Source organism: Vulpes vulpes, chromosome 4 (assembly GCF_048418805.1).
Source record: "Vulpes vulpes isolate BD-2025 chromosome 4, VulVul3, whole genome shotgun sequence".
In the NCBI taxonomy this organism is placed as follows: domain Eukaryota; kingdom Metazoa; phylum Chordata; class Mammalia; order Carnivora; family Canidae; genus Vulpes; species Vulpes vulpes.
Window position 1 is genome coordinate 114,358,684 of NC_132783.1, and position 26,456 is coordinate 114,385,139.

At 37.4% G+C, this 26,456-nt stretch overlaps 1 protein-coding gene across 4 annotated transcripts in view; it reads left to right on the top strand.

The window, feature by feature from the left end:
- FAM114A2 (family with sequence similarity 114 member A2) overlaps window positions 1–25,343 on the top strand; it is a 30,107-nt gene extending 4,764 nt beyond the window's left edge. For 3 of the 4 annotated variants that reach the window (XM_026008184.2, XM_072756780.1, XM_026008194.2), the window contains exons 3-14: window positions 314–413; window positions 1,021–1,113; window positions 2,349–2,440; window positions 2,946–3,080; window positions 3,578–3,736; window positions 4,389–4,512; window positions 9,939–10,018; window positions 16,191–16,313; window positions 16,822–16,961; window positions 18,470–18,542; window positions 22,105–22,158; window positions 24,010–25,343. In XM_026008184.2, coding sequence (XP_025863969.1) covers window positions 314–413; window positions 1,021–1,113; window positions 2,349–2,440; window positions 2,946–3,080; window positions 3,578–3,736; window positions 4,389–4,512; window positions 9,939–10,018; window positions 16,191–16,313; window positions 16,822–16,961; window positions 18,470–18,542; window positions 22,105–22,158; window positions 24,010–24,111 — 1,275 coding nt within the window. In that variant the 3' untranslated portion in view covers window positions 24,112–25,343. Of the gene's footprint in view, window positions 1–313; window positions 414–1,020; window positions 1,114–2,348; window positions 2,441–2,945; window positions 3,081–3,577; window positions 3,737–4,388; window positions 4,513–9,938; window positions 10,019–16,190; window positions 16,314–16,821; window positions 16,962–18,469; window positions 18,543–21,894; window positions 22,013–22,104; window positions 22,159–24,009 lie in introns of all 4 variants that reach the window. The other variant, XM_072756781.1, reaches the window with a different exon arrangement.
- Window positions 25,344–26,456: the final 1,113 nt, after the last annotated feature.

The following is a 26,456-nucleotide window of genomic DNA, read 5'->3' on the forward strand; positions in this document are numbered from 1 at the left end:
AGGAATTTGGATATTGTATCTATTTCTTTTCTTTAAAAGCCGTAAAACACAATCTTTTCAGTTTTATAAATGCCTTTATGAGTAAGGCATGAGTATAAATGCCTGTGCTACATGGTGCCTAAATGCAAGTGATGTCAGGCAAGCAGTACAATTCTTTAGCTTAATAATACCTATTTTTTCACCTGTACTTTGGGCTTTTTTTTTTTTTTTTTTACTTTTGGCTAATTAGATACCTTCTCTGTATTCTCTCTTATTCTTTATTTTTTTTCCCTTTTCTTTTGCCTTTTGTTTTTCTGCCTACTGGGAAGAACAGGAGACTGTTTCCAAAGATGTACCTCAGACTGGATGGGGATATTGGGGCAGCTGGGGCAAGTCCTTACTCTCTTCAGCCTCAGCTACAGTAGCTACAGTAGGTAAGATCATCCACCATTTTATCAGTTTTTGGGTATATGTTGCTACAGATCTGTATTGAAAATGACCTAATTCCTCTTCCATGTTTACTTAAGGGCTTTGTAGTTTGAGAATTTGTTAGGAATGATGGGCTGATTTGTAGTATACCTAGAATTTGCAGCATTTTCTCATTAGCATTTCTTATTAGAGTTTCTTGTTTTCTCATTAACCAGACATTGTTAATTTAAAACTATTGTGTGGTGGTAAATCAAGTTTGTTTTTTTGTTTTGTTTTTTTGTTAATATTATGGAAATGAACATCAGTTGTGTATGGTCAGTATAACGTGTCTGTGGCCATAGTGACTTTAAAAATCTGTAAGATTGGGCAGCCCCCGTTGCGCAGTGGTTTAGCGCTGCCTGCAGCCCAGGGCGTGATCCTGGAGACCCTGGATTGAGTCCCACGTCGGGCTCTCTGCATGGAGCCTGCTTCTCCCTCTGCCTGTGTCTCTGCCTCTCTCTCTCTCTGCATCTCTATGAATAAATAAAATCTTTAAAAAAAATCTGCAGGATTGTTTTTGGTTTGTTTCTTCAGTTTATGATTTTTGAAAAATGTTACCATTTTTCTCATTAGGACAAGGTATTTCAAATGTCATTGAGAAGGCAGAGACTTCTCTTGGAATTCCTAGTCCCAGTGAAATTTCAACTGAAGTCCAGTATGCAGCAGGTCAGTATATGGAAACTGAAGACCTAGAATTATGGGTCAAATGGAACAGTTGAGCCAATTTTTCAGTACATATTTATTGAGTGTCTGATGTTTGGGGCATCATGGTACTGGTGAGAATGGGGTTTGGAATCTTCCTCTAACCGAGTTCTGTGTCCTTTAGCCACTTTAGTCATCTGTGAAGTGGGATGATGTATGTCAGAGGACTGTTACAAACATTAAATAAGGCCATGAATATAGAATACAAGAATTGCCTAGCATTGTGTTTGGCACAAATGAGTAAGAGCCCAAGAAGGGTTAGCTGAATTTGACTCTGTTGTGATATGAAAAATATGTTAACGTGTTTAGTTTTAGAAGGTTATTTTTTTGTGTATTTGAATTTTTATGAGGGTGAAATTTAATTTTGGATACCTGCTTTGATCAGTGTATTCTCACTTAAGCCACAAAAGACAAAATTATAACCAGGGATCAAGATGGCCTGGGACCAGAAAACAGGAAGTTTTTCAGGCCCTGGTTTTGCTTTCTCCATCTCTCGGGGGCTTTATTGTCTTTCATTCTTGTCTCTCTTTGATGGTCTCACTTTTTTTTCTCCAATAAGCATAATTTTCTAGGATAAAATTTAAAATAGGCCATATTTTTAAAAGTCAGATTTATTGATTTATAATTAATTATATAAAAATTACATGTAAATGTATAATTTATATACAGTAAAATTTACTCTTTTTAGGTATATAGTTTACGTATTTCAACGAACATAACATCCTGTTTATACAGTATAATCACAGTCCATTGTGATTATACAGTATAGAATATTTCCTCTATGTGTTTGTGTAATCAAAATATAAGAATATTTTCATCACCCCCAGAAGACTATTCATGCCCCTTTGTGGTCCTACCTATCACTTACTCTCAAATTTTGGCGATTGCTAATCTATTTTTTGCCTAAAGTTTGATCTTGTCCAGAAGATCATGTATATGGAATCATGTAGTGTGTAATGTATTGTTACATATATCAGTAGTTCAAAAGACTGGATTTTATTTTGGAAATGAAATGAAAATGAAAAAAACTATGTTAGTTTTCATTTTAAAATAGGTAAATAGTTTAATAAAACAAAAAAGGCTCAGGCTACCCTGTGTATAGGAAGCAAGGTCAAACTTTTAAAATTTCACATAGATGCTAATAAGCCAAAACTATTTTGGATCATCCCTCATGTTGACACATCCTCTTCCTTTTATAGGAGAGACAAATGCCAATGAGAATGCAAACTCTTCCTCATTGATTGGGCCATTTGGTGTATTTTCAACCATCTCTACTGCTGTTCAAACCACAGTGAGTAAAATGGATGGTGGACTGTACTCTGTGAATATAGTGGTTTTTTTTTTTTTTTTTTTAAAGATTTATTTATTTATTTATTCATGAGAGACACCGAGAGAGAGGCAGAGACACAGGCAGAGGGAGAAGTAGGCTCCATGTAGGGAGCCCGATGTGGAACTCGATCACGCCCTGGGCTGAAGGCAGTGCTAAGCCGCTGAGTCACCTGGGCTGCTCCATTTTATATGTCTTTTGATGAGCCTCTGTACACATTTCTGTTGAGTATGCAACCATGTGTAAAATTGCTGGGTCATAGGATTTTCATATGGTCCCCTGTAGTAGATACTGACATACAGTTGTCCAAACTGTTTAAACCTGTTTACATTCCACAAGCAGTGGATGATTGTTTTATTTGCTCCACATTCTTGCCAGTGCTTGGTATTGGAGCCACTATTTTATATAATCAAAACATGCAGATGTCTTTTTTCAGTATTACTGTAATGGAGTTGAATGTGTTTCCTAGGGAAAGAGCGTGATCAGTGGGGGTTTGGATGCCTTAGAATTCATTGGGAAAAAGACAATGGATGTAATAGCAGAAGGGGATCCTGGATTTAAAAGAACCAAGGGTCTGATGAACCGGAATTCTACATTGTCTCAGGTACTGTTGTATTTACCTGTTTACCTCATGTTTCTGTTTTGATCTGTATTTTTGCCTATGGTAGACCTTGTTAGTATTTCCTTTTGAAGAATTTTCAGTAAAGCTTGTTTTGGGTGGGAGGTGGCTGGTGAGAGTTCTAATGCTTAGAGAAATGCCCCCCCTTTTTTTTTTCTCCTCCTCTTTCTTTTCTGCAGGAGCCTCCTCTCAGTGTAGTAGAAGGTGACAAGCCCTTTCAGAGCTGTTGAGTACATTAATGTTTAAAGCATTTTCAGAGAAACACCTGGTTCCTTGGGTGTTATTTACCCTGTCCAGGATCAAATTATGTGTGACCATTTTTTCCCAGCAGCTCCTTAGCCTATCAGATTTGAATTGCAGTGCCAGGAATGAAAGGGTAGCACTCTGTCCTGTTACCATCTCAGCTTTGCTTCCTCAGCTCTCAGAACTCACCCTTGAGCTCTCATTACTGACTGCAGGGTACTCCTCCACCTTTTTTTCAGGTTTTACGAGAGGCAAAGGAGAAAGAAGAGCTATGGACCTCCAATGAGGTTACCTTGGAAACGGACAAGAAAACTCATTATGGGCTCCTCTTTGATGAATTTCAAGGCCTTTCGCATCTGGAAGCTCTGGAGATGCTTTCGCGAGAAAGTGAAATAAAGGTAATTCCAAACCAATGATTTCAGATGGATGGTCTCCCAGCAAAGGAGTGCTGCATAGTTTCCTCTCTGTACAATTGGAAGGTGAAATGTATTTCACATGGAGCCTGGAAACTCTTTAAAAATACTATAGCAAATAAAAAAAAAAAATACTGTAGCAAAACAAACTAATGTTTGAACTAATTGCTAGAAATAGAATTAGTTGGGTGTTACTGTTTTTAATTTAAACAGAAAAGGACAGGTTCACCAAGAGGTCTTAATAGCACATCTGTATTGTGCCTTTGTGTTAGTCTTTTTTTTTTTTTTTTTTTGTAGTCTCTCTGGCTTATGCTGCCAATTTGGATACAATTACCTGCTAGTTTTTAATTGATTCAAAACTGTTTAATTTCCCCCTAATTTCTTAGCAATTGTTAAGCACTAATAATTTCTGGATGTTTCTGGCTTCTATTTTTTTTTTTAATATAATTTCTCCCTACCTTTCTGTAATGGCTTGCCTCTGTATTAAGGTTCTTAAGGAATAGTTTGTATTGGCTGATGAACTCATAATTTTTATTTTAATTTGGTCTATAGCCTCTTTTTGAGGCTATTTAAAGTGTTTAAAATGTTTTTCTCTTTGTTTTGTACTCTCACAGCTTATTATTTTGTATCTATTCAGGTGAAATCTATTCTTAATTCTTTAAGTGGAGAAGAACTACAGACTCTAAAACTTGAATTGGAGCAACTCAAGGAAGCATTTTCTCTAGCAGAGTTCTGTGAGGAAGAGGAAGAAGAGAAAAAAGGTAATATGAAAATCTAACATTTGAGTGGAAGGGATGTAGCATGTTTATATGCAGTGTTTTGCCCTCGAAATAAATTATTTTTTCTCCAGTTATGCTAATCTGATTTTACTTTTTGCTGCCTTGCCCCTGACTAGGTATTGATGTGAGCAGTTGGCCTTATGTGCATATCTTTGCCCCACTCCCTGCTCCTGCCCCCCCAAACTGTTCGCGACTTCCCCAAGGTCTCATCTTGGACTCACAGATCTGCCTGCTTTTTTGGTTAGAGAGTCACCCTTGTTAGATTCCTGCCTCAGTCAGGCTGGTCATCCCTGTGAGCTTCTTTTATATCCCTAGATACTGCTCCTGTGCCTCTCTAAATTCTGTGATCCCTGTCTTCATCTTGAATTCAGGCATGCAAGGTGGCAGTTATCCCAAATGTAGGTGATAATTTGTATTTTTTATTTTCGATAGTTTTTTTATGCCATATTCCTAGTGTCTGCATACTCCAGAAAATATTAGTAACTACTCATTTTTGCAAAATTATCAGGAAACAAGGTAGTTTACATAAAATGTAATTTCTAGTCAGCTGAATCTTAAGCTTTTAAGAATTGTTTTATTTTAAAGTTTAGCTGGAAATATTTCTAATATGTTTTAAACACTGACCATTTTTTTTACTAGACTTAATACAGTTTTTTTTTTTTGCCTTTTTTAATAAATGAAATGAGTTGTAAACATTAAAAGTGACTAGAAAAATTCCCTCAGTGTCCATCAAGACACATGGGCCAATTACCCATATGGTAGATTAAGTCAGTGGTTTGAAAAGTGGGGTCTACAGATTCTTGGTCCCTAGGATTTCTTCAGGGAATCCATATGTCAAAACTCTTTGCATCATAATACCAAGATTTTTTTTTTTAATTTATTATTTTGATATTTGTACTGATGGTGCAAGAGCAGTGGTGATTAAATTACTGGTGTCTTAACAGATCAAGACAGTGGTATCAAACTGTACTAATGCTGTTTACAGCTGCCGTGCATTCATAGTAAGAAAAAAAAATAGATAAAATTTTTTTAAGTGCTAGTTCATTTAACCTTGTCTCATGAAGCAGTAACAATGATTAATCTTACTAAGGCTTGACCCTTGAATACACTTATTTTTCATATTTTGTGTGAATGGTATGGAAGTTGTCTCATGGAGAAGTACTGTTATTGTTTGGGTTGTAAGCTAGAGTACCTGTTTTTTTCATGGAACACAGTTTTTATATAAAAAGATTGCAGTCACACAGACTGTTCAGAATTAGATATTTGGTAAATATTTTCTTAAAAATGAATGAAATAAGCCTTCAGGACACCTTAAGGAAAGAAATATTTGTGGCTAGTAAAATTTAAATTATGCAAAATTTAGAATTTTGTAAAACTTGTTTGTTATAGTAGTGAGCTTGACAGCTTCCCATTGCTTACAGATTTTTTTGATAAAATTGGTGGTGATAGTAACAAATTTGATCTCCTAGGGGTATTCAAATGTGTCAGCGTTTAGATCTGCATAATTCAGAGAACCAGTATTTTCTGGATGACTTACCGGTGATGTTGGGTGATGTTACAAAGTCATACGTGGGCAAGAGAGACCAGTAAATTTTGATTTAATGTAACTGAATTCAAAATTTTATGATATGATTTCAGGTTGTACATTGTAACTAACTTTTAAGAAATAACTATTTGTTGAACTTTGGTGTAGTATTAAAGAATATCCACAATTATGTGCAGAGGCTATTAAAATCATTCTCATCTTTCCAACTATGTGAGCTTGAATATTCTTCATGTGCTTAGAATAATATATCACAACACATTGAATGTATAAGCAGATACAAGAATCCAGCTGTCTTTAAGCTAGGCATTAAAGAGATTTGCAAAGATATAAAACAATGGTATTGATCTCACTAAAGTTTTTCTTTTTTGGAAAATATATTTGTTTTTCTTAAAAATTTTATGTCAACAAGTGTGTTTAAAGAATTAAATACTTCAAACATTTCAGTTTTAAGTTTTAATATAATAAGTGTTGACAGGTATATAACTTATATTTAAAAAACTCTATGGGGTTCTCAAAAAGTTTTAAGAATATAAAGGGGTCCTGAGACCAAAATGTTTTTGAGAACTACTATGTTACATTATCCTAAAATGCTAGTCTTTTAGAAATGTCTCTATTGCTTTTCAGAATTGTGCATGTTTGTGTTCTTTTGTGCATTAATCTGCCCATCTTTTAATTCTCTTTATCAGTGAGCTTGCTTATAATACCCTCTGAATCTTACTATCTATCTTTAATCAGCTTTGGTTGGAAACCAGTCTTTTTTTTTTTAAGATTTTATTTATTTATTCATGAGAGACAGAGAAGCAGAGAGAGAGAGAGAGAGGCAGAGACATAGGGAGAGGGGAGAAGCAGACCCCATGCAAGGAGCCCGATGTGGGACTTGATCCTGGGACTCCAGGACCACGCCCCGAGCCAAAGGCAGACCTCAACCACTCACCCAGGTGTCCCGGAAACCAGTCTTATTCAAGTTGTGTATTAAAAGGGCACTTTGAGTGAGTCTTAGGGCCTTTCTTATGAGAGAGGGAAGTAAAGTAGAATGTATGGATTCTATACTAAGAAAAACTTCCTCTTTTTGTTCCCATTTTTGTTTTGCACTGCATTCTAAGAATGTGACTAAGAAGTCACATTGGCTGGTTATATAACATTTTGCTATATATTCTATGTAAAAATCCTGGTCCTGGTATGAAATGGCTCTTGAGTATAAGTTTTTAAAGCTTCCCTGAAGTACTGAGAAGACAGTATAGCATGATGGATAGAAGGATGGGTTTTGGAGTTAGACCTGGGTTCAAAATCAAGATCTGCTGTTTCCTAAGCCATGTGACCTTGGAAAATTCCTTAACATTCAACTTCTGTTTTCTCAGTTGTAAGAAAAGGATGCTAATTCCTCTCAGGTTGTTGTAAGGACTAAATGAAATATTTAAGGTGTGACACATGGTAAGCACTCAACAGATGGTGACTGCTATTTTCATTATTAGGGTGTGATAAGTAAATAAAGATCTATGCTTAGCAGGAAATCCATAAATTAATTTTGTTTTGCGTAAGTTGCTCTATTGTTCCTAACTAAGCCCTAATGTGGCAATCCCCAGTTATTTATAAACTTTATTTATTTGTACATAATACCATTAACAGTATTTGCTCAATTTAGTCAACATCTGGCTTTGCATAGTAATCAGAAATCCTGATCTTTAAATACCATTCTGAGGACTCTAATGGCATTTCTGAACAGATGGATTTGTGTCTATGACATTTTTCTCCCCTACCTGTTTGCTAGAGATCAGGACTCTGAAAAGAAGGCACCCAAGTGCTGCACATTACGCTCCCCAACAGTTTTCTCCAGGGATTTTTGGATAAAAACGCAACACTGATCTTGGTATTATATCTCAATGAAAATATTAAAAAAAAAAAAAAGGCAGTGGTAGCAGAGGGGAGAGAAAACCATAGAATCTGGTTCTGGTGATGCTGACATCTTTACTTTACATCAACAGACTTAGCTCTTGCCCCTCTATCTTATGCATCTGATCCCTTTGCCTCAGAGGGAGACTCTAGCCTCTCCTGAATCCCTCCAAAACACTAGCCCTACCTCATTTCCATCCTCGCACTTTTATCCTAATGCAACAACTACATTTTATACTTAGGTCTGAAGGAAGTACATGACACGATCTCCAAACATTTTTGGATCAATCCTTAGCAGTAAAAGATTTTGAGTACTTAGACCTAATGTATGTACATTTGTTGTTTATATACACGTACTACTATGATAATATATTACTTACATTCTAAAGTATACTCTAAAATAGAAGTTTTTAAAGGATGGTTTAGTTAGCAGCAGGTACACACTGCTGCCCAAAAATAAAAGTTATTCCCCACCCCCCCCCAGTACTCTATTGGGTTATTTTGTGAACTCCTTGGGGTATATGCATCCCAGTATAGATTCAGATACTCCCTTGCTCCCATATAATTTAGAAGCTTTGCTAGAAAAACAAAATGCCTGTCAGATTTTAGGTTTTTAGACAGTGGGATTTGATTAGGAGCTGCTAAGAGGATTTATGTAGTGACAGCTGTAGTATTAAGGAGATCAGCTTTTCCCAGGCCATATTACACCTGGGATCACCAAACCATTTGAATTTTGTCTTGAACACCAAGAGAGAAAGGTAAAAGGATAGCAGATGGAGAGAGAAGAATGAAGATGGAATTTTTTTTTCTAAGGGTTTTGGGGGAAAAAACAGGTATAAAGCAGTAATAATTTGCCCTGGTAAACCATGAACTGGTGACTCAGAAATACACTTAGAGATTGTAAGTGCTAGAAGATTTCTATATACAAGAGTTCTCCCTACATTGTACAGTTGAGAGAAGCCTTCCTTGATCTGAGAAAATTCAGTAAGATTTAGATGAGTGGAAAGGAAAACAGCATTTTTTGCTATTTGGGTGTGTATGTTTTTTTGTTTATATTGACTTTACCTGTTTGCCTGTATGTTTCTCAAATACAAATATTCTGTGTTTCCCATCATCTCTCAGGCTTCTTAACCAACAACTTTCTTTCCTCCTTCCAACATTCTGGGATCCCTTTTCCTCTTCCTTTCTTCTTATCCATCATTATTTCCACCTGTATCCCCGATCATTGCCTCAGCCTCCCTGCCCACTCCCCCTGCCCCCCTCTTGTTCCCATTTCAGTTCATCCTTCACCGTGCGCCAGTGGATCTTTCTAAAATTTAAATTGGACATATCTATCTCTCTTAAAAATCATTCAGCATCTCCTCACTCCCTCAATAAAAAGTTTGAATTCCTCACTGTTGTTTTTAAGGCCCTCTTTTACCTGGATTCTCCTTAACTTTCTAGCTTTATTCTTACCTCTCCCTTACATAGCACTCCCAAACATGTTAAACTTATTGCCATGCTTTCTTTCACCTCTGCCTCTATTACTTTTTTCACTGAGATTTCCTTGTCTCTTGGCTAAGTTGTATTCATGTTTTATGTCCTGACTCCACTTTCTTCAAAACACAGGCATAGTACTGCTTTCACCAGTTCTCATTCATACATCTGGAATATAAAGAGCACAGGATTTGGACTGGGGTGGGAAGGCCAATGTTTGCCTCCTAATCTATGCTATGAGATTTGGGGGAAGTAAATTAACCACTTAAAGGCCTAGTTTCTTTATCTCTAAAATGGGATAATGACACTTTTTATAAGCCCATCGAAAGAATTCATTGGTATCTATAGAAGATTCTGTAAGTACTGAAGCACGTTGCTCATTTAAATTGCTGCTGCTGTTCCTGCCGTGCCTTTCCTCTTCCTCCTCAGCACCTACCCACTCCATCAGTCTTTCTGCTGTGTCTTACATGGGACTTGGTTTTTGTTTTGTTTTTAGATGACGAAGACTTTACCAAAGAAATAACAGAGCTATTTTCCCAGCTGCATGTCTCCTCCAAACCTGAGAAACTTACCAAGGTAAGTTATTACTTCTTGGTGATTTTCGTTTTTTTACTTATGTCAATTTACCGGATGAAGAATATAAGATTCTAGCTTCCTGGCAAGGATGTCACGAAATTGGGTATATATCCTGAGTTCTCTATCTTCTGCCTGCCTCCTGGATTCCCAGGTTAACATGCAGATCTCACATCTGCCCTCCCCAGTGGAGCCTGCCCCACACATCTGCCATCCTCAGCTGTTTTCATTTGGAATGCTTGCTTATCTGAAAGCTCACATGAGACCACAGCATTGGCGGTGCTCCCCAGCCTTCGTTTTCCCAGTGGCTAGCCTCTATTGGGGTCTTCCTGTTCTTAGGTCTCTGAGTGATTTAGAGATAATGGAATGTGGCCCCTGCCCTTATGGCTTGAATGGAGGTTATCATTTCCCAGAGCCCAGTGACCTTTTAGCACGTGAAAATGAAAATCCCACAGCTTTTAGGCCTTGGTCTTTGACGGCGATGTCTGACTTACCTTCACGCACTTGGAACATGGAAGGGCTTTAGTCAAAGTGGGTAGGGAGGGTCTGTTTCCAGAGCAGTACACCTATAGCATATATGCTACTGCCAACTCATGGGACACTCTCCACTGGGTCTTGGGCTGCTTGCTGCCTCTGTACCCTCCTCTCAAAATCTCCAGATACATTTTCGGATTAGTTAGCAGCAGGTACACACTGCTGCCTGGCCAGGACAGCCATTACAGTTATCTGGATACTGCAGGGTAAGGAATGTGATGCTAGATTTGTTATCCCACTCTCCCATCTCCATTTAAAATGCTGCATTCCCCAAGGAACTTTTTAGATCATCCCCTAGGCACTCATCTTCCTCATCTCAACTGTAGTACTTGACTACAGCACTTTCTGACATGAATCATCATAGTGTTTTTTGAATTGGAAATAATGTCAAACTTAGAGAAAGATTGCACAGATAAAGGAAATAACATTCATGTATCTTTTATGCAGGTACGCCTATTAGTAATATTTTACTTCATACATTTCATCAGTCATGTCTGAGCCTTTGTTCTCTCATTCCCTCTCCTATCCCTTCCCCTTCATCTCCCCTTCTTCCCCTTCCCCCCATACAGCACTACACAAACATACACACACGCTCATGCATGCACATTGTTATTATTGGGACTATTTTGGGGAATTAATTGTGTATACGATAGCACTTTAGTCATAAATATGTTAGTATGTATCTGCTAAGAATGTGGATATACCCTTATGTCACCACGGTAGTTATCACCACAGTAAACTTAACATTGATACTATATTTTTAAAAAGATTTTATTTATTAGAGAGAGAGTGAGAGTAGGAGCAGGGGGAGCAGCAGAGGGAGAGGGAGAAGCAGACTCACCTCTGAGCAGGGAACCCAATGTGGGGCTTGATCCTGGGATCCTGGGATCATGACCTGAGCTGAAAGCAGATGCTTAACTGACTGAACCCGCAGGCGCCCCTGATACCATATTTTTACTTAATCTGTTGTCCACTTGACCACATTCTGGTTTTGGCAACTGGCCCAACAATATCCTTTGTATTAAACTTTTTCCTCTAACATTGGAGGTAGTACATGATCACAGATTGTGTTTAGTTGTCATGTACTTTCAGCCTCTCTTCATCTGGAGTAGTTCCCCACTTTTCCTTATTTTTTATTATGAGAAATACAAATTTCTCTTCCCCTGTGTATAAAAATAGAGTATTCCTCATTTGGGTTTGTCTGATCTCACGATTAACGTCAGGTTATGCATTTCCAAGCAAGCTACTTCCTAAGTGATGACGTATCTTTCCCATGTTGTCACACCCAATGCACAGGACCCAAGGCACATCTTCCCCTCATTGTGCCTTGTTGCCTGATTTCTCACTGTGTGGTTAAGATTGACTCCCTCTGTTACTAATAAACTTTCTGTGCAGAGACATAAGACAGATACCCTGATCCTCATCATAATTTCCCTTCTCTATTTAGCATCTGTGATTCTTGCTGCACCAGTGTTTCCAGTGATGGTTGCAAAATGATGATTTGTTTTAACCCCAGCACTCGCCCCACATTTATCAGTTGGCTCTTGGCATTCTACTCTAGTTAAGAGTTTAAGAGTTCTCCCTTCTCTTGTTTATTCATTTATTATCTGTTACTTAATATGATCTCATGGGTTTCTGTTTCTTTCCTTTGGTTTGTAATTCATTACGGTTTTAAATTATTTTGGTATTCAAGTTGTCCTTCATATGGACTCCTGTGTGACATGCACTTACCATTGTTTGGAGTATTTCCTTATTTTCTGGCATAACAGGATATTTTGGACTCACTTTGTACCTTCCATATGCCAGCCCTGGAATTAGCCATTTCTTCAAGGAGCCATGGTTTCTTTTTAGTATTACAGGCTAACATGTGGGAGCTCATCACTGCTGGGGTGTCTTTGCTTCCAGGCCCTGTGGGCAGAGCTAGGAAATGTATTCAGATACACACACCCCTATATTTGTATATTGTACATACGTTAGAGATTTGAGTTCACCCTGGTAACTCTAATTTCAGTCCACCTCTACATGGTTCTTCCTGCTTTGCCTTTCCTCATGACACATTTGTATCTCTCTTTTAACACAGTGAGAAATCCAATTTTCCAACATTAGCACACGTCCTTATTTCCTCAGTTCTTTATGCATCTGAATTAGTTTCATTTCTTTGCCCACGCTACTATAAAACCAACCTCTGGAAAGAATGTATGATTTATTTGCTTTCCCCCATGTTAATTTTCAAATATATAGAGTATTGTCAAGTTTCTGAAAAGTCAAAACTATATAATTCCCATCCGTTCCATTTTCCCTTCTGCTTTTAGATATTATTATTATTTTTTTAAATTTTATTTTTTTATTTTTTAAAGATTTTATTTATTTATTCATAGAGACAGAGAGAGACAGAGGCAGAGACACAGGCAGAGGGAGAAGCAGGCTCCATGCAGGGAGCCTGTTGTGGGACTTGATCTGGGGTCTCCAAGATCACACCCTGGGCCAAAGCCAGACGCTAAATCGCTGAGCCACCCAGGGATCCCCTTCTTCCTTCTTTTAATCCAAGATAAATCAATCCCTGGTTTTGCTCTCGTTTTATTTCTTGAAAGGAATTGCAGAACATTTCCCATACTTATTTAGAGTATTAGTCATCTCTTAGGATTCTTTCCAGCCTCATCTCTCACTGTCCTTTTCTCTAAAAATCTCACCACTCCAACCTCATCTTCTACCATGCTTTTCCCGTATTGGTCTTCCTTCTGTTCCTTGAGTATACCCACCTGACTTCCCTCTACTTACAACACTCATTTTCTAAATATTTGCATTTTAAACTTTTAAACTTCAGATTTCAGCTCAGGTATCACGTCTCAAGATCCCTCCTGACCATCCAAACCTAGTTTGCCTTCTCATCCAGTCCACACTCTCCATCTTTCTATTTTATTTTCTTCACTTATTTGTTTCTTGCTATGTTTTTGCACTAGAGTAATATTTATATTATATTAGTCGCTACTGTTCCCAGCACTTAGGACAGTGTGTAGTAAATATTTGTAATGGATGAACTGAATAAATGCACTGCCTGCTCTGGTTTTACTAGTTGCTTCACAGTTTTCTTAGCACACTTCGGGTTTTCTTGTTTCCAATCTTTTATACAATTATTATTATTTAACTTGAGTTTTTTTTTTTTTTTTTTAAGATTTAACTTATTTATTCATTCATGATAGAGAGAGAAAGGCAGAGACACAGGCAAGAGAGAAGCAGGCTCCATGCAGGGAGCCCAACATGGGACTCGATCCCGGGTCTCCAGGATCACACCCTGGGTCTCCAGGATCACACCCTGGGCCAAAGGCAGGTGCTGAACCGCTGAGCCACCCAGGGATCCCCCTAATTTGAGGATTTAATGCATAGGGGAGTTATAGATCAGAGCCAGATTGTTCTTGAAGGTGTTCATAGCTGAACTCTATGGGAGTTCCTGTGTCATAGGAGAAAGAACCTTGAAATGAATTATCTGGGTACATACATTCTGCTCTAGCTCGTTCATGATGTAGCCTGCGTGGGACTCTCAGTTCTCAGCTGGAATGACTCTCCTAATCTTACGTGGATTCCTATTGCCTGGTTACAGCTCTGAGCACATTCTGTCCATATAGAGGTCCTCGAGTGGGTACCTTTATTTAATGACAATAAACCTTTTCTTAGATGCCAGGACACACTCAGTTGCAAATGACAGAAACTCCAGTCAGACTGGCTTAGGAAAAAAGGGGGCACTCATTAGCTCAAGAAACCAGAGTATCAAGGGGCAAGACTGACTTCAGGCATGGCTCTCTACCCACCTATCCCCACCCCAGTCCCCACACCAGTCTCTGTGTTCTTTTAGTTTGGCTTTATTCTTAGAGAATCTTTTCCACATGGTGGTAGGATGACTACTGACAACTTAAGGGTAACTTTTTTCCAGTTGAATAACTCCCAACAGAAGGAAGGCTTCCCTTCCCCAATAATTTTATCAGTTGTCCTGAGGCTAATGCCCATTGACCTGGGTTGGGGTCACTTTTCCATCCATGAAGTAATCACTGTATGGACCGGGGGATTAATATTCTTGGTAAAAACCTGAATTGTTTGCCAACCCTTGGAACCAGAGGATGGAAGCAACCCCACCCGGACCACAGGAACTGAGAAAAATCTGGAACCTACTACCAAGAGAAAGGAGATATGGATGCTGGCTAGATAAAAACAGTAGGTGTCCTTTGTAGTGTGCTGGATAGTGGGTGTGCAAATCCAAGTAAGACAGTCTGTAACTATCCTATAGCAATGTTTGTATAGGAGATAGACACATTTAATTTTGGTAAGTACTAAGATGAATGGGTACTCAGGGGACTGTGGACATGCAGAAAAGAGTTGTTTGGGTGCCCAATCTCCTGGAACGTTTTGAAAGTTACCTGGAAGAAACACTGTCTGGGTGGAGGATTGAAAGAAAACTAAGAGCTACCTTTATTTGGAGAAAAGAAGAGGGTGGGGAAGGGCATTTTAACCTAAGGGAATAGCATGAGTGAAGAACAGGCATATTTATAGGTCATTATTATTAGATCTTAAAATTAAAGTGGTCAGAGATGAAGCTGGAGGTCTAGGTCATGGGTACTTCTTCAATCATGAAAGAACATGGTCTAGTTGATGGGGAGCCATTGAAGAGAAGAGGAATGATCAGTCTATGAAATATCCTGATACATATGTCCAGTAAGCAGCTGGAATGTGTTGTTTTCCTGAGAGGTCAGTGCTGGAAATAAGGATTTAGGAGTCAGCAGCAGGTAGGGAATATTTAAAATTATAGAAAAAGAATGGGCAAAGGGAAGAGGGAGTTGGGTTAGGCAAGTAGAGAGCCAGGCTAGAACTCCAGGTGATGCTGGTATTTAAGGGGCTGAAAAATAAGGATCTATACATACAAGAGTCTGAGTAGGAATGCTTATAAGGGGGGAGGCAGAACTGGAAGATGGTGGTATTATAAAAGTCAAAACAAGAAGCAACTCAAAGGCCCATTATCAGGACAATGGTAAATTATGATATAGGTATAAAATGAACTACCACACGGCAAGAAATAAGAATGAGCTGCTGGTGCTTGCAACAGCATGGATGGATTTAACAGACAGTATGTTAGGCATAACAAGTCAGACACAAATTAGAATGGACTTAAGATTTCATTTGTATGCATTTAAGGATGGGTAAAATTAATTTACAGTGAGACAGAAGAGTGATTACCTTTGGGCAAGGGTTTAGGGATGGGCATGAGGGGACCTTCTGTTGTGGGGTGATGGGAATGTTCTGTATCTTGATCTGGGTCACAGTTACAAAGGCACATATGCATGTAAACATTTCTTGAATTGTGTGCTGAAAATTTGTGCACTTTATGTACTTTTTACCCCAGTTTTCAAAAAGGCCAAAGGATTAGAGAATTTCAACAAGGAATGAGTGAACGGTAGTGTTAGGTGTTCTAAGAGAAGTGGTAAGGTAAGTAGATACATGTATGATAAATGTATGTTTGGGTGAGAACAGAGCATTGACTTACATGATGCTAGCTATGATGCTAACATGTTCCTGGTAGGTGCACAATGCATACTATTACCTCTTGGTGAGCTGAATTGAACTGTTGATGGGCAGTAATCTTTTTCTTATTTAGGCAAGGAATACTGCCTACGAATGGATCAGTACATCTCTGGCCAAGCCATCAGAAGAGAAGGAAGATGGAGAGAAACAGTTGGAAACAGAAAAAATTGAGCAAATCAGTAAAAATTCAATAGAGGTATCAGAGCAGTTAAACCTTTTTTTCTCTTTTAACGGTGTGGAGATGTGGGTATCACAATCAGGGATGCAGGCACCTTCTCTTTGTTGCACCACTACTCGTCATTTCACCCTTGCAATCCAAGAGTATAGCAGCAACCTTGTTCCAGACTATGGAATGAAAGAAGGAGTGGAGGAAAAGAGACTAAGGGTGTGTTTGTGTGTTATATTATGGGGAAAGTTCCCAGAAGCTGCAACAAGACACTTTTGATCTAAATCTTTTGGCCAAAACATGGTCACATGGTCACACCTGACTTCACGGAAGCTACTGTTTTTGTAATTTTGAGTCCAGTTGTTAAAAGACCTCACTGCTGTGGTAGAAGAGGTTTATTGAAGGGCAGCCATTGGTCTCTGCTGCTTTCAAGATACCAAATCCTACAGGATGAGAGAAGCAAAGTGATGTCATTTCCTCTGGGCTAAAAAACCCAAAAAAATAAAAAAACAGTGCTTTGTCTTGTTTTTCCATTCAGGATATACATGCATTTGCAATCCGGAGCCTAGCAGAGCTGACTGCCTGCTCAATTGAACTGTTTCACAAAACAGCGGCTCTGGTTCTGCATGGCCAGAAGCAGGAAGTGACAGCCATAGAAAGAAGCAGAACTCTTTCCCAGTAAGTATAAAGAGTATCCCTATAAAAGATACAAGTTGCTCAGAGTTTTCTCAGCTTCTTTCCAAAGTTTAAGAAACTTTCCTCTCAAAAAGTTGCTATTCACATTGTACCATCCACAGGTTAGAGGTTTGTTCATTTTGGGTTTTAGTTATTAAGTAGCCAGAGGGGTTCTTTTCACTGAGCCATAACTCTGCATTATAAATGTTTTTATTAACTGGTTGTTTTATTAATTAATTTTTATTGATAATCTGAAAACTAGGTCTCACGTTATTAGTTTTAATAAAAATAAAATTTTACAAAAGTAAAAACAGAATAGTTCTAAAACCTCAATTCTTAATAATGGTTATACCCATTATTGAATGTTGATTATGTCCTAGGCTCTAAGGGACTGCTAAGGGACTTACGTGTATCATTTCTAACTTTTATAATAACTCTAAAGGTAAGTGATTAGTCCAGCTTTAAAAAAATGAGGAAACACACACACACACACAGAATAAAAAAAAAATAAAATAAAATAAATGAGGAAACACTCAAATGAAATAATCTACCTAGCTTGTGCAGACTGGGATTTAATCCCAGGCCAGGCTAAATCTCTAAGCCCCTTTCCCACCATATTGCTGATTTGGAATAAAAATTTCAGAAATAATATTAAGTAGATAGTCACAAGAGACAAAAAAGGACTGCTTTCTAAATAAATCTAATTAAATAATGAGAATTTTCATTAGAAAAAAAATGTGTAGTAGTGTCTAGTTTGTTAGGATTGGGAAGGGCCCTTGATGTTTTCCAGACCCCTTCTTCACCTACAGCTTCACTGCTCTGCAACATCCCACAACAGGGGGTTGGTTTTGTCTTAACATCCTTAAGATGAGGGACTTACACTCCCAGAGTAGCCTGTTCTTTGGAAAAGTGGCTACTTCCACTTTTTTACTTATATATCTGGGTTTACATGTATACATATACGTATATGTGTATGTGTACAGTAGGTATATGTGTGTATAAACACACATATGTATAGTCTCCCTGCTAATTATCAAGTAAGTTAGAATCCATGGAAACTGGGCTTTCACTTGTTTACTGATATATCCGCAATGCTTAGGACAGTACCTGGTAAATAGAAGACTTCCAATAAATATTTGTTGAATGAATGAATGCATATTTACTTTAACTACATTCGTGAACAGAATGTAGTATCTTTTAAGTACTACCTTATTTCCTTAAAATGTATTTTAGTTATTTCCTTTGATATAACTTGAAAATCTAGTACTTCCTAGAGGATTTTGCAGAAAAACGTTTTTCCAAGGACTAAACCTCTTTCTGTAGCATGAATGCTTGCTCAAATGGGTCCCCAAATTAGGTAACTGATGAAAGCATGTTTCCCTTTAAAAAAAGCTTTCCTCTTTCACATTTACTCCCAGGAATGATTTGTTTTCTTATAGTTGTTAAATATGCTTATTTAAAAAAAAAACAAAAACAAGGAACCCTCCTGACTTTGCTCACTTCTTTCCTAGGATGACAATTGTGTTGTGTAAAGAGTTGTCTTCTCTGTCTAAAGAGTTCACCACTTGCCTAACAACTGCTGGGGTAAGAATTCTTGCCTCTTATTGGGCTAATGTCTGTTCTTTGGGCTTTTTAAAAACAGTTCTTTTAAGATTTTCATACCATAAAATTTTCCCATTTCAAGTGTACCATTTAGTAGATTGATTTTAATATATTTACAGAGTTGTGCAACTGTGACCTTAATCTAATTTTAGATGGTTTCCTCATCCTTCAGAAAACCTCATGCCTTCAGCAGCCACTTGCATTCTCTTCCCCTCCACTTTCTACTAGCCCTAAGCAACACTAACATGCTTTCCATCTCTAGATTTACCTATTCTGGACATTTCATATGTATGGGGTCATACATCATGTGATATTTTGTGTCTGATTTCTTTCAGTTAGCCTAATGTATTTGAGGTTCATCCACATTGTAGCATGTATCCGTACTTATTTTTATTACCAAATAATCTATTTTATAGATATACACATTTTTTTAAAGGTTTAATTTATTTATTCATGAGAGACCCAGAGAGAGAGGCAGAGACATAGAAGAGGGAGAAGCAGGCTCCCTGCAGGGAGCCCAATGTGAGACTCGATCCTGGGACTCCAGGATCATGACCTGAGCTGAAGGCAGATGCTCAACCGCTGAACCACCCAGGCACCCTGACATATACATTTTATTTTTCTGTTTATTAATTCATAGACATTTGGATTATTTCCATTTTTCAGCTATAATGAACAATGTTGCTACAAACATGCATGTGTGTTTTCATTTCTCTTAGGTGTATAGGTAGGAGTAAAATTGCTGGGTCATATGGGTGTTATGGACCATTGAAGAATTCGCAGACTGTTTTACAAAGTAACTATCATTTTACGTTCTTGGTAGCAGTGTATGAAGGTTCCAATTTCTCCACAATCTCTTCAACACTTGCTATTGTTCATTGTTTGAACAGTGTATGAATGGTATTTCATTGCAGCTTTTATTTGCATTTCCCTGATGGCTAATGATGTTGAACTTCTTTTCATGTACTGTTGGCCATATGTATGTCTTCTTTAGAGAAATGTCTTCTAGTTTTTCCTACTTTCAAATAGAGTTATTTTTAAAAATTATTTTATAAATTGGATTATTTCATTACTTTTTGTCATTTATTATTTTAATTATTTGCTTTTTTATTACTTACTATTTATTACTGAGTTTTAGGAATGCCTTATATATTCTGGGTACAAGTTCCTTTATCAGATACATGATACGCATGTCTTTTCTTCCAGGCCATGGGTTGTCTTTTCACTTTCTTGGTAGTGTCTCTGCACAGAAGTTTTTAATATTGAAAAGTCCAGTTTGTCATCATTGTCTTTTATCACCATTCAGTACTAATCGTTGCCTAATCCAAGATCATGAAGATGTACTCCTCTGTGTTTTCCTCTGAGAGTTTTGTTGTAGCTCATTTATGTCAATGATCCATTGTGAAGTGGGGTTTCACCTTCCTTCTTTTGCATGTGGATATCCAGTTGCCTTAGCACCATTTGTTGAAAAGCATTTCCCTGTTGAATGGTAAAATCATTTAACCATAGATAAACTGGTTTAAACTCTCATTTCTGTTTGTTGATTTTATGTGTGTGTATCCATATACCAGTGCCATATTGTCTTGATTACTGTAGCTTTGTAATCAAGATGTGCAAATCTTCAACTTGGTTCTTCTTTTACAAGATCTTTTATCTTTTTGGGGCATTACGCATTTTCGTGTGAGTTTTTGGATCATATTTTTTGTGTCTAGCAGATTTTTGCAATCTATTTTTGTTTTCTCTTTTTATGAAATCTGCAGTATATTTTCTGCTACTCTTTGATATCTGTACTGGAAATGTAGACTTTGCTAAAATAAAGCCCCCAAAGTTTGGCTGTAGTTTTAGGGAGCAGTGCCTTACTTAGATTGTGGCAATCCTTATACTCTACAGTTGCCAACCAAGAGGAGAGTTGTAATTAAAGCAGCTAAAGTAATTTTTTTCCTTTTTAAAGGAATTGTAAAAATTTACTGAAGGTGTGTAAACTGTAGAATACGATCAGAAATCAGTAACCATGAATTAGGATCAAATCAAGGCATTTTAAATGAGTAAATAAAATCACTTTGTAGTAAAACCAAGTTATAGATACAGAGAACAGATTGGTGGTTGCCAGAGGTGGGGGAGTGAAGGGAGGCCAGAATGAGTAAAGGGGATGTAAAGGTATAAAACTCCAGTTTTAAATAGGTCATGGGGATGTAAAGTACAGCATAATGACTATAGTTAATAATTATGTAGTATATACTTGAAAGTTGCTGAGTAGAACTTAAAACTTCTCATCACAGGAAAAATATTTTTCTAATTATGGTGACACATGTTAACTAGACTTATTGTGGTGATCATTTTATAATATATGTAGATATCAAATCATGTTGTACACCTGAAACTAGTATGGTGTTGTATGTCACTTATACCTCAATCAAAAAAAAAAAAATCACTTTGTAATAAGTATTTAAGTGCCAGTGTGGCAGCAAATTCTAGGCTCTTAAACTTATCAAGAGCATAGCCCAAATTAATTTTTCTTACTTTATGAGTTTAGATTATTCCTATAAGGGATAATCCTGGGATTATCTCTTTATTCCATAATATTGTCTTTAAAAGAGCTTCTGGGATTCCTGAAGTTAATCTTCTGAGGCCAAATCTTTCCATGTGTTTCATAAAGATACTTTAACCCAGCAAATCCAACTATAAGGTGCTAACACATGGCGGTGTTAAATTTCCATTATTTATTTCCATGTTTTCCACATAGCCCATCTTAAAAACCATTGAATATTTTGAGCACATGTTCTTTATTTGCATGTTCCATTTTAAAATTGTTCTGAAGTTTCTGGTCATGTGTATCATTTCTACCCCCTCTTCCAAAATGAATACTTTTTAAAGTAAACAAAACAAAACAAAACACCTACAACTGGGGATGCCTGGATGGCTCAGTGGTTGAGCATCTGCCTTCAGCTCAGGGTGTGATCCCCGGATCCTGGGATTGAGTCCCACATTGGGCTCCCTAAGGGGAGCCTGCTTTTCCCTCTGCCTATGTCTCAGCCTCTCTCGCTCTGTCTCTCATGAATAAATAAATAAAAATTTAAAAAACAAAAACAAAACTATAAAGGAATACACTGTCAGTTGGGCAGCATAGGAAAATATAAAAGGAAATTTAAAGCACTTCCAGAGATTATATTTTGCTCTTTCTCAGTCCAGACTTTTTCTATACTTATATTATGTATGGGTGTGTGTGTGTTTATATTTCAAAGTGGGATCACACTGCGTCTACTGTTGTGTTTTTTTATTTTTATTTATTTATTTATTTATTTATTTATTTTTAAATTTTATTTATTTATGATAGGCATACAGTGAGAGAGAGAGAAGCAGAGACATAGGCAGAGGGAGAAGCAGGCTCCATGCACCGGGAGCCCGACGTGGGATTCGATCCCGGGTCTCCAGGATCGCGCCCCGGGCCAAAGGCAGGCGCCAAACCGCTGCGCCACCCAGGGATCCCTGTTGTGTTTTTTTAATTTGCAGTGCTCACTTTAACCACGTATTTTTTTTATTCTAGGTCAAAGAAAAGGCAGACATCCTTAATCCCCTAATCACTGCAGTATTTCTGGAGGTTAGTAGTTAATTATAAGTCTCTAACTTTTAGGGTATAATGTTTTATTAATCAGCTCTTCTTCAGTCTTTATTTTTTGATTTTTGTTTTTGTTTTTGTTTTTTTTTTTCACCAGATTGGTAGTTTAGCCATACTGATGCAGGTATGGCCAAAATGGTGTGTAGTTGATGCATATTCCCTTTTCATTATTACAAAGCATAATGATGAAGCTCTTGCATGAACTGCAAAGCAGCAGTAGGCTTTCAGTAGCTAGTACTACCCACTGGCAGCTGATGGACAATCTTTAGTAATGAAACGCCTTCTGGAGACCAGGTATAGACTTGAAGAGCTGAAAATGACAAACAGGCAAATACTGCTTCCAAAAGGACTAAAGTTTATATAGGGGAGATTTGTTACAAAACAAGACAAAACATTTTGTTGTGCCATTTCCTTGCCAAGAGATTTGCTTTGTTTTATCAAAGGTACTGTGTTTATAGAATCCTCATCAGTTCATTAGATTTAAGGAGGTGGGTGGTTAAAGTCCATGGAAAAGGGGGATGTAAGATCATATGATCAATTATTTGTCTCCTTGTGTGACACTTTCTGCCTGCCATGTTTTAAAAACTCTGTCTTGTAAATTAATTGTGTAAACTATTTGAACATTTGATGATTTGTTTAAAATGTGTTTATGTAAGTCAGGGGAGATAATTGGTTAGGTTTTAAATATGAATTGAAAAAAATTAACTATTAGACTGTTATTTCTTTAGTTTTAAATTCTTTTAAAATTATCAAGGAAATGCCTTTAATTCCTTAGCTGCACAGTTTTCTTGAATATCGGGGTAATTATTCTGATAATTAACACTTAACCAATGTTTTTAAAAGTTAGTGATTTAGTACATGGCAGAGTGGTATAGGTGAGAAGTTTGCAAACCGGGAGTCTAGTCCTGTCCTGGATCTCCCCTGATTTGCTTTATGACTCTGGACCAGGCATTTACCTTCTTGACAATCTCATTATCATTATGTGCAATATAATAGATTTAACTAGATGATCTCTGAGGTCTCTTTTGGTTGAAAATTTGGCAGCAAATGTCACATTAAGGTTTAAATAGGAGTACATGCTATTGATAAATCCGAAAAAGGTAAACTCACTTAATGGGCTTTCCTTATTGCTGTTTGGAGTTGATTGTTCTTGATTACATATTTGAAACATCCTTGCCCTTGAAACTATATGTTTTTTTCTTAATGTAATGAACTCTCTATTATTCTTCTGGAAGATCAGAACTTGTCAGATATATGAAGTCTGGCAAACTCTTGAGCATGGTGATTCCACGATGCTTCTCATAATTATGTTTGTTGTGCCAGATAGAAATATATCTATACTGTATCATCTTTGAAAGCGGTTTTCCTTGTTCATATTTGTAGTACCTGTCTTGTATTCACTAATTGTATTGGGTTCATGGAAGAAGAGCTATCATAATGGACTGAAAATCCTATTGGTGTAAGATTCATAGCCTTCCAGAGTCCTTTGAGTAAGTGACTAGAATGTTGTGACAGACTCTAGCATTTAGTAAAGGATTAAATAAGCTTCAAATGCCGAATTTGAGCAGAATGTGAAAGAATAGCTACCATTTCTGATGGACAAGTTGGACAAAAAATGCTGACATTTGTTTTTGGTACTGTCATCTCTTAAGAGCTATTTCATTCTTGCCTCTGTAACTTTTACTAACATGGTTTTAGTTTGTGCTTTTGTTTGCCAGCCCAGAGATTCAGTTAGATTGTACAAATTAATCTGTTTTTTGTTGTTGTTGTTGTCTTTTAATATATTTTCCCTTTTAAGTAACTGTGATATTTTCTTTTTCTCAATCTCGACAGGCATCAAACAGTGCTTCCTATATTCAGGATGCCTTTCAGCTGCTCTTACCTGTGCTGGAGATCTCTCTCATTGAGAACAAAACTGAATTACCAGAGGCATGAGCTATATACAGGCCCAGGGTCTTTGTCAGAACATTGAAGAACTGAGAGGATTCAACCCAAAACTTGTGGTGGCCAAGAAATGCCACTCTCTTTTGGGTACCCCTGCAGAAGGGAAGGAGAAAGGATTCTTTTAGTGTATAAAATTGGCAGGAGAGCAGGTTTAAAGGAGTTTTGTTGCCTTCACTGCTTGGGTGAAATATTCAGGTCTTCACACTGCCCTTCTAAGTTGTTAGAATTATTAAATTATTTGAGAAGAAATTTTTATGGAAAGTTCAAGAATAATAGCTCTAGATAAAGGTTAATGGGAGACTCAGGCAAAAATATTGCTCTTTATTGGACATGATGCAAAACACTAACAGTTTTGTTATGGTTCTGTATGATTTTGCAGCCCACTGATATAATTGGTTGTGAAGCAAGAGAGAAACAATTTAGTATTCTAGAAGTCCTGTGCTTGATCTATCGATGCCATGACCTTTCTCCTTTCTATAATAAAATCTGTGGCTTTAAGAAAACAGTATATAGACACTGTAATGATTACCTAGATTCTTAGGACTTGGTTAGAAAGTTTCATGTGCTCTTTAATTCTCAATAGGTGTTTGGCATGGAGGAGAAACTTCTGAAATGTACTTGAAGCCACATGAATTAACTACAGCAAAGTGCCCTTTGGCTTTAAATTGTTCTCCTACCCTAAGGTGACAAGCTTCAAGTTGTAATTGAACCCCAGTCAAGGGGGTTCCAGACCAATAAGTGCAACTTATAGAAACAATTTCATGTTTGCAGGTATTCCAAGTCTCTCCAGGATGTTTTTCATGCATACCTTATGTGCAGGATAAATTCTGTAATAGCCAGCTCCAAAGGAGTATTCAAGCTCTTTCAGTAATGGAGTTTTTGTTATTTAAATGCTGTTGAAGGGGACTATAGAGTCCCCAAAAAATCATTTGTAACAGGATTTAACCTGTAAGATACAATATGTTTTTCCTTATTTTTGTTTTTTGTTTGTTTTAATGTATTCCTTAGCATGTTTATAAATACAACTTTTATCCTTTAGATCTTAAGCCTTCTTTTGCTCTCTTCAACAATGTAAGAGGCTAATAAGGTGTTATCTTCCTAAAAGTTATTTGGTATCCACTCTTTTTAAAAAAAAATTCTCCAACTTTGTTGTTGGAGGTAACTTTTGTGAGCTCTACCACTCATCTTCTAAAATGTTTAAATAAAAAGTAATAATTGTGTCACTTGATCCTTTCACTTACTTTTCCAAACATGAGCCCCAATAGACCAAAGAAATAGCAGAACAAAGATGTAACATTGACTGATCTCAGCACTATTTCCATACCCTTATTTGGGGCACGGGTGGTTTATAAGCAGGGAGGAAATAAATAGATTTGGGCTAAAAAGGTACACCAGTAGCACTAAAATGTTACTCTGCTTATATTATGTTTTAATATGATCAGAAAACTTCGTGAACATTTCTCTTTTTAGGTAAATTTCACCCTTCCTAATGTAATTCTGAAATTTCAGAGAAAAAACAGTTGCCTATGGTTATGAAAGCTGGTGTCCCCAGTCCTGGTTTGCTGTCTCAAGAGCAGTTGCTGTGTGTGAACCTGGATCCCCTGAGCAAGGTTTAGGAACTGCTCACACTGCTGTCTGTCTGTTCAGATGCTTGTACAATGGCGGTTTGCAATTTTTACTTTTCAATCTAGAAACATAGCTACGGTTTTTCTTTCAAGAAGAGGGTTTTAGATATGGAGAACAGAACAGTGACTCTTTTTAGGCACCTCCCCAGACTGGTTTTAGATTAGACCTTAAAAAAGGCAAATGTGATTCACTGCCACTTTTTTCTTATCGCCCTTGTCAGCCTCCCTTATCTACCCAGATGTTTTTCAGTGTATTTAGGAGACCATTCGTGAAGCAACAATGAAAACACCAGTTAATTCTGAGTAACAGTTGCTTACCTTTCACCTAAAATAGGGTGAAAAAGAATGAAAGTTCCGGGCAGCCCGGGTGGCTCAGTGGTTTAGCGCCACCTTTGGCCCGGGATGTGATCCTGGGGACCTGGGATCAAGTCCCACATCGGGCTCCCTGCATGGAGCCTGCTTCTCCCTCTGCCTGTGTCTCTGCCTCTCTCTCTGTGTCTCTCATGAATAAATAAAAATAAAATCTTTAAAAAAAAAAAGAAAGAAAGTTCCTTGATGGAGTAGAGAGAGAAAAGTAAGCATAAAAATTTGTTGGCAGGTGAAAAGGTAAATTCAGGGGATGCTTTGGAACCTATTGAATTATGGTGATGATTTTTGAATGGTGTGTACTTCGTTCCATTTGGGGTGGCTACAGGATGTAGTTTCTTGATG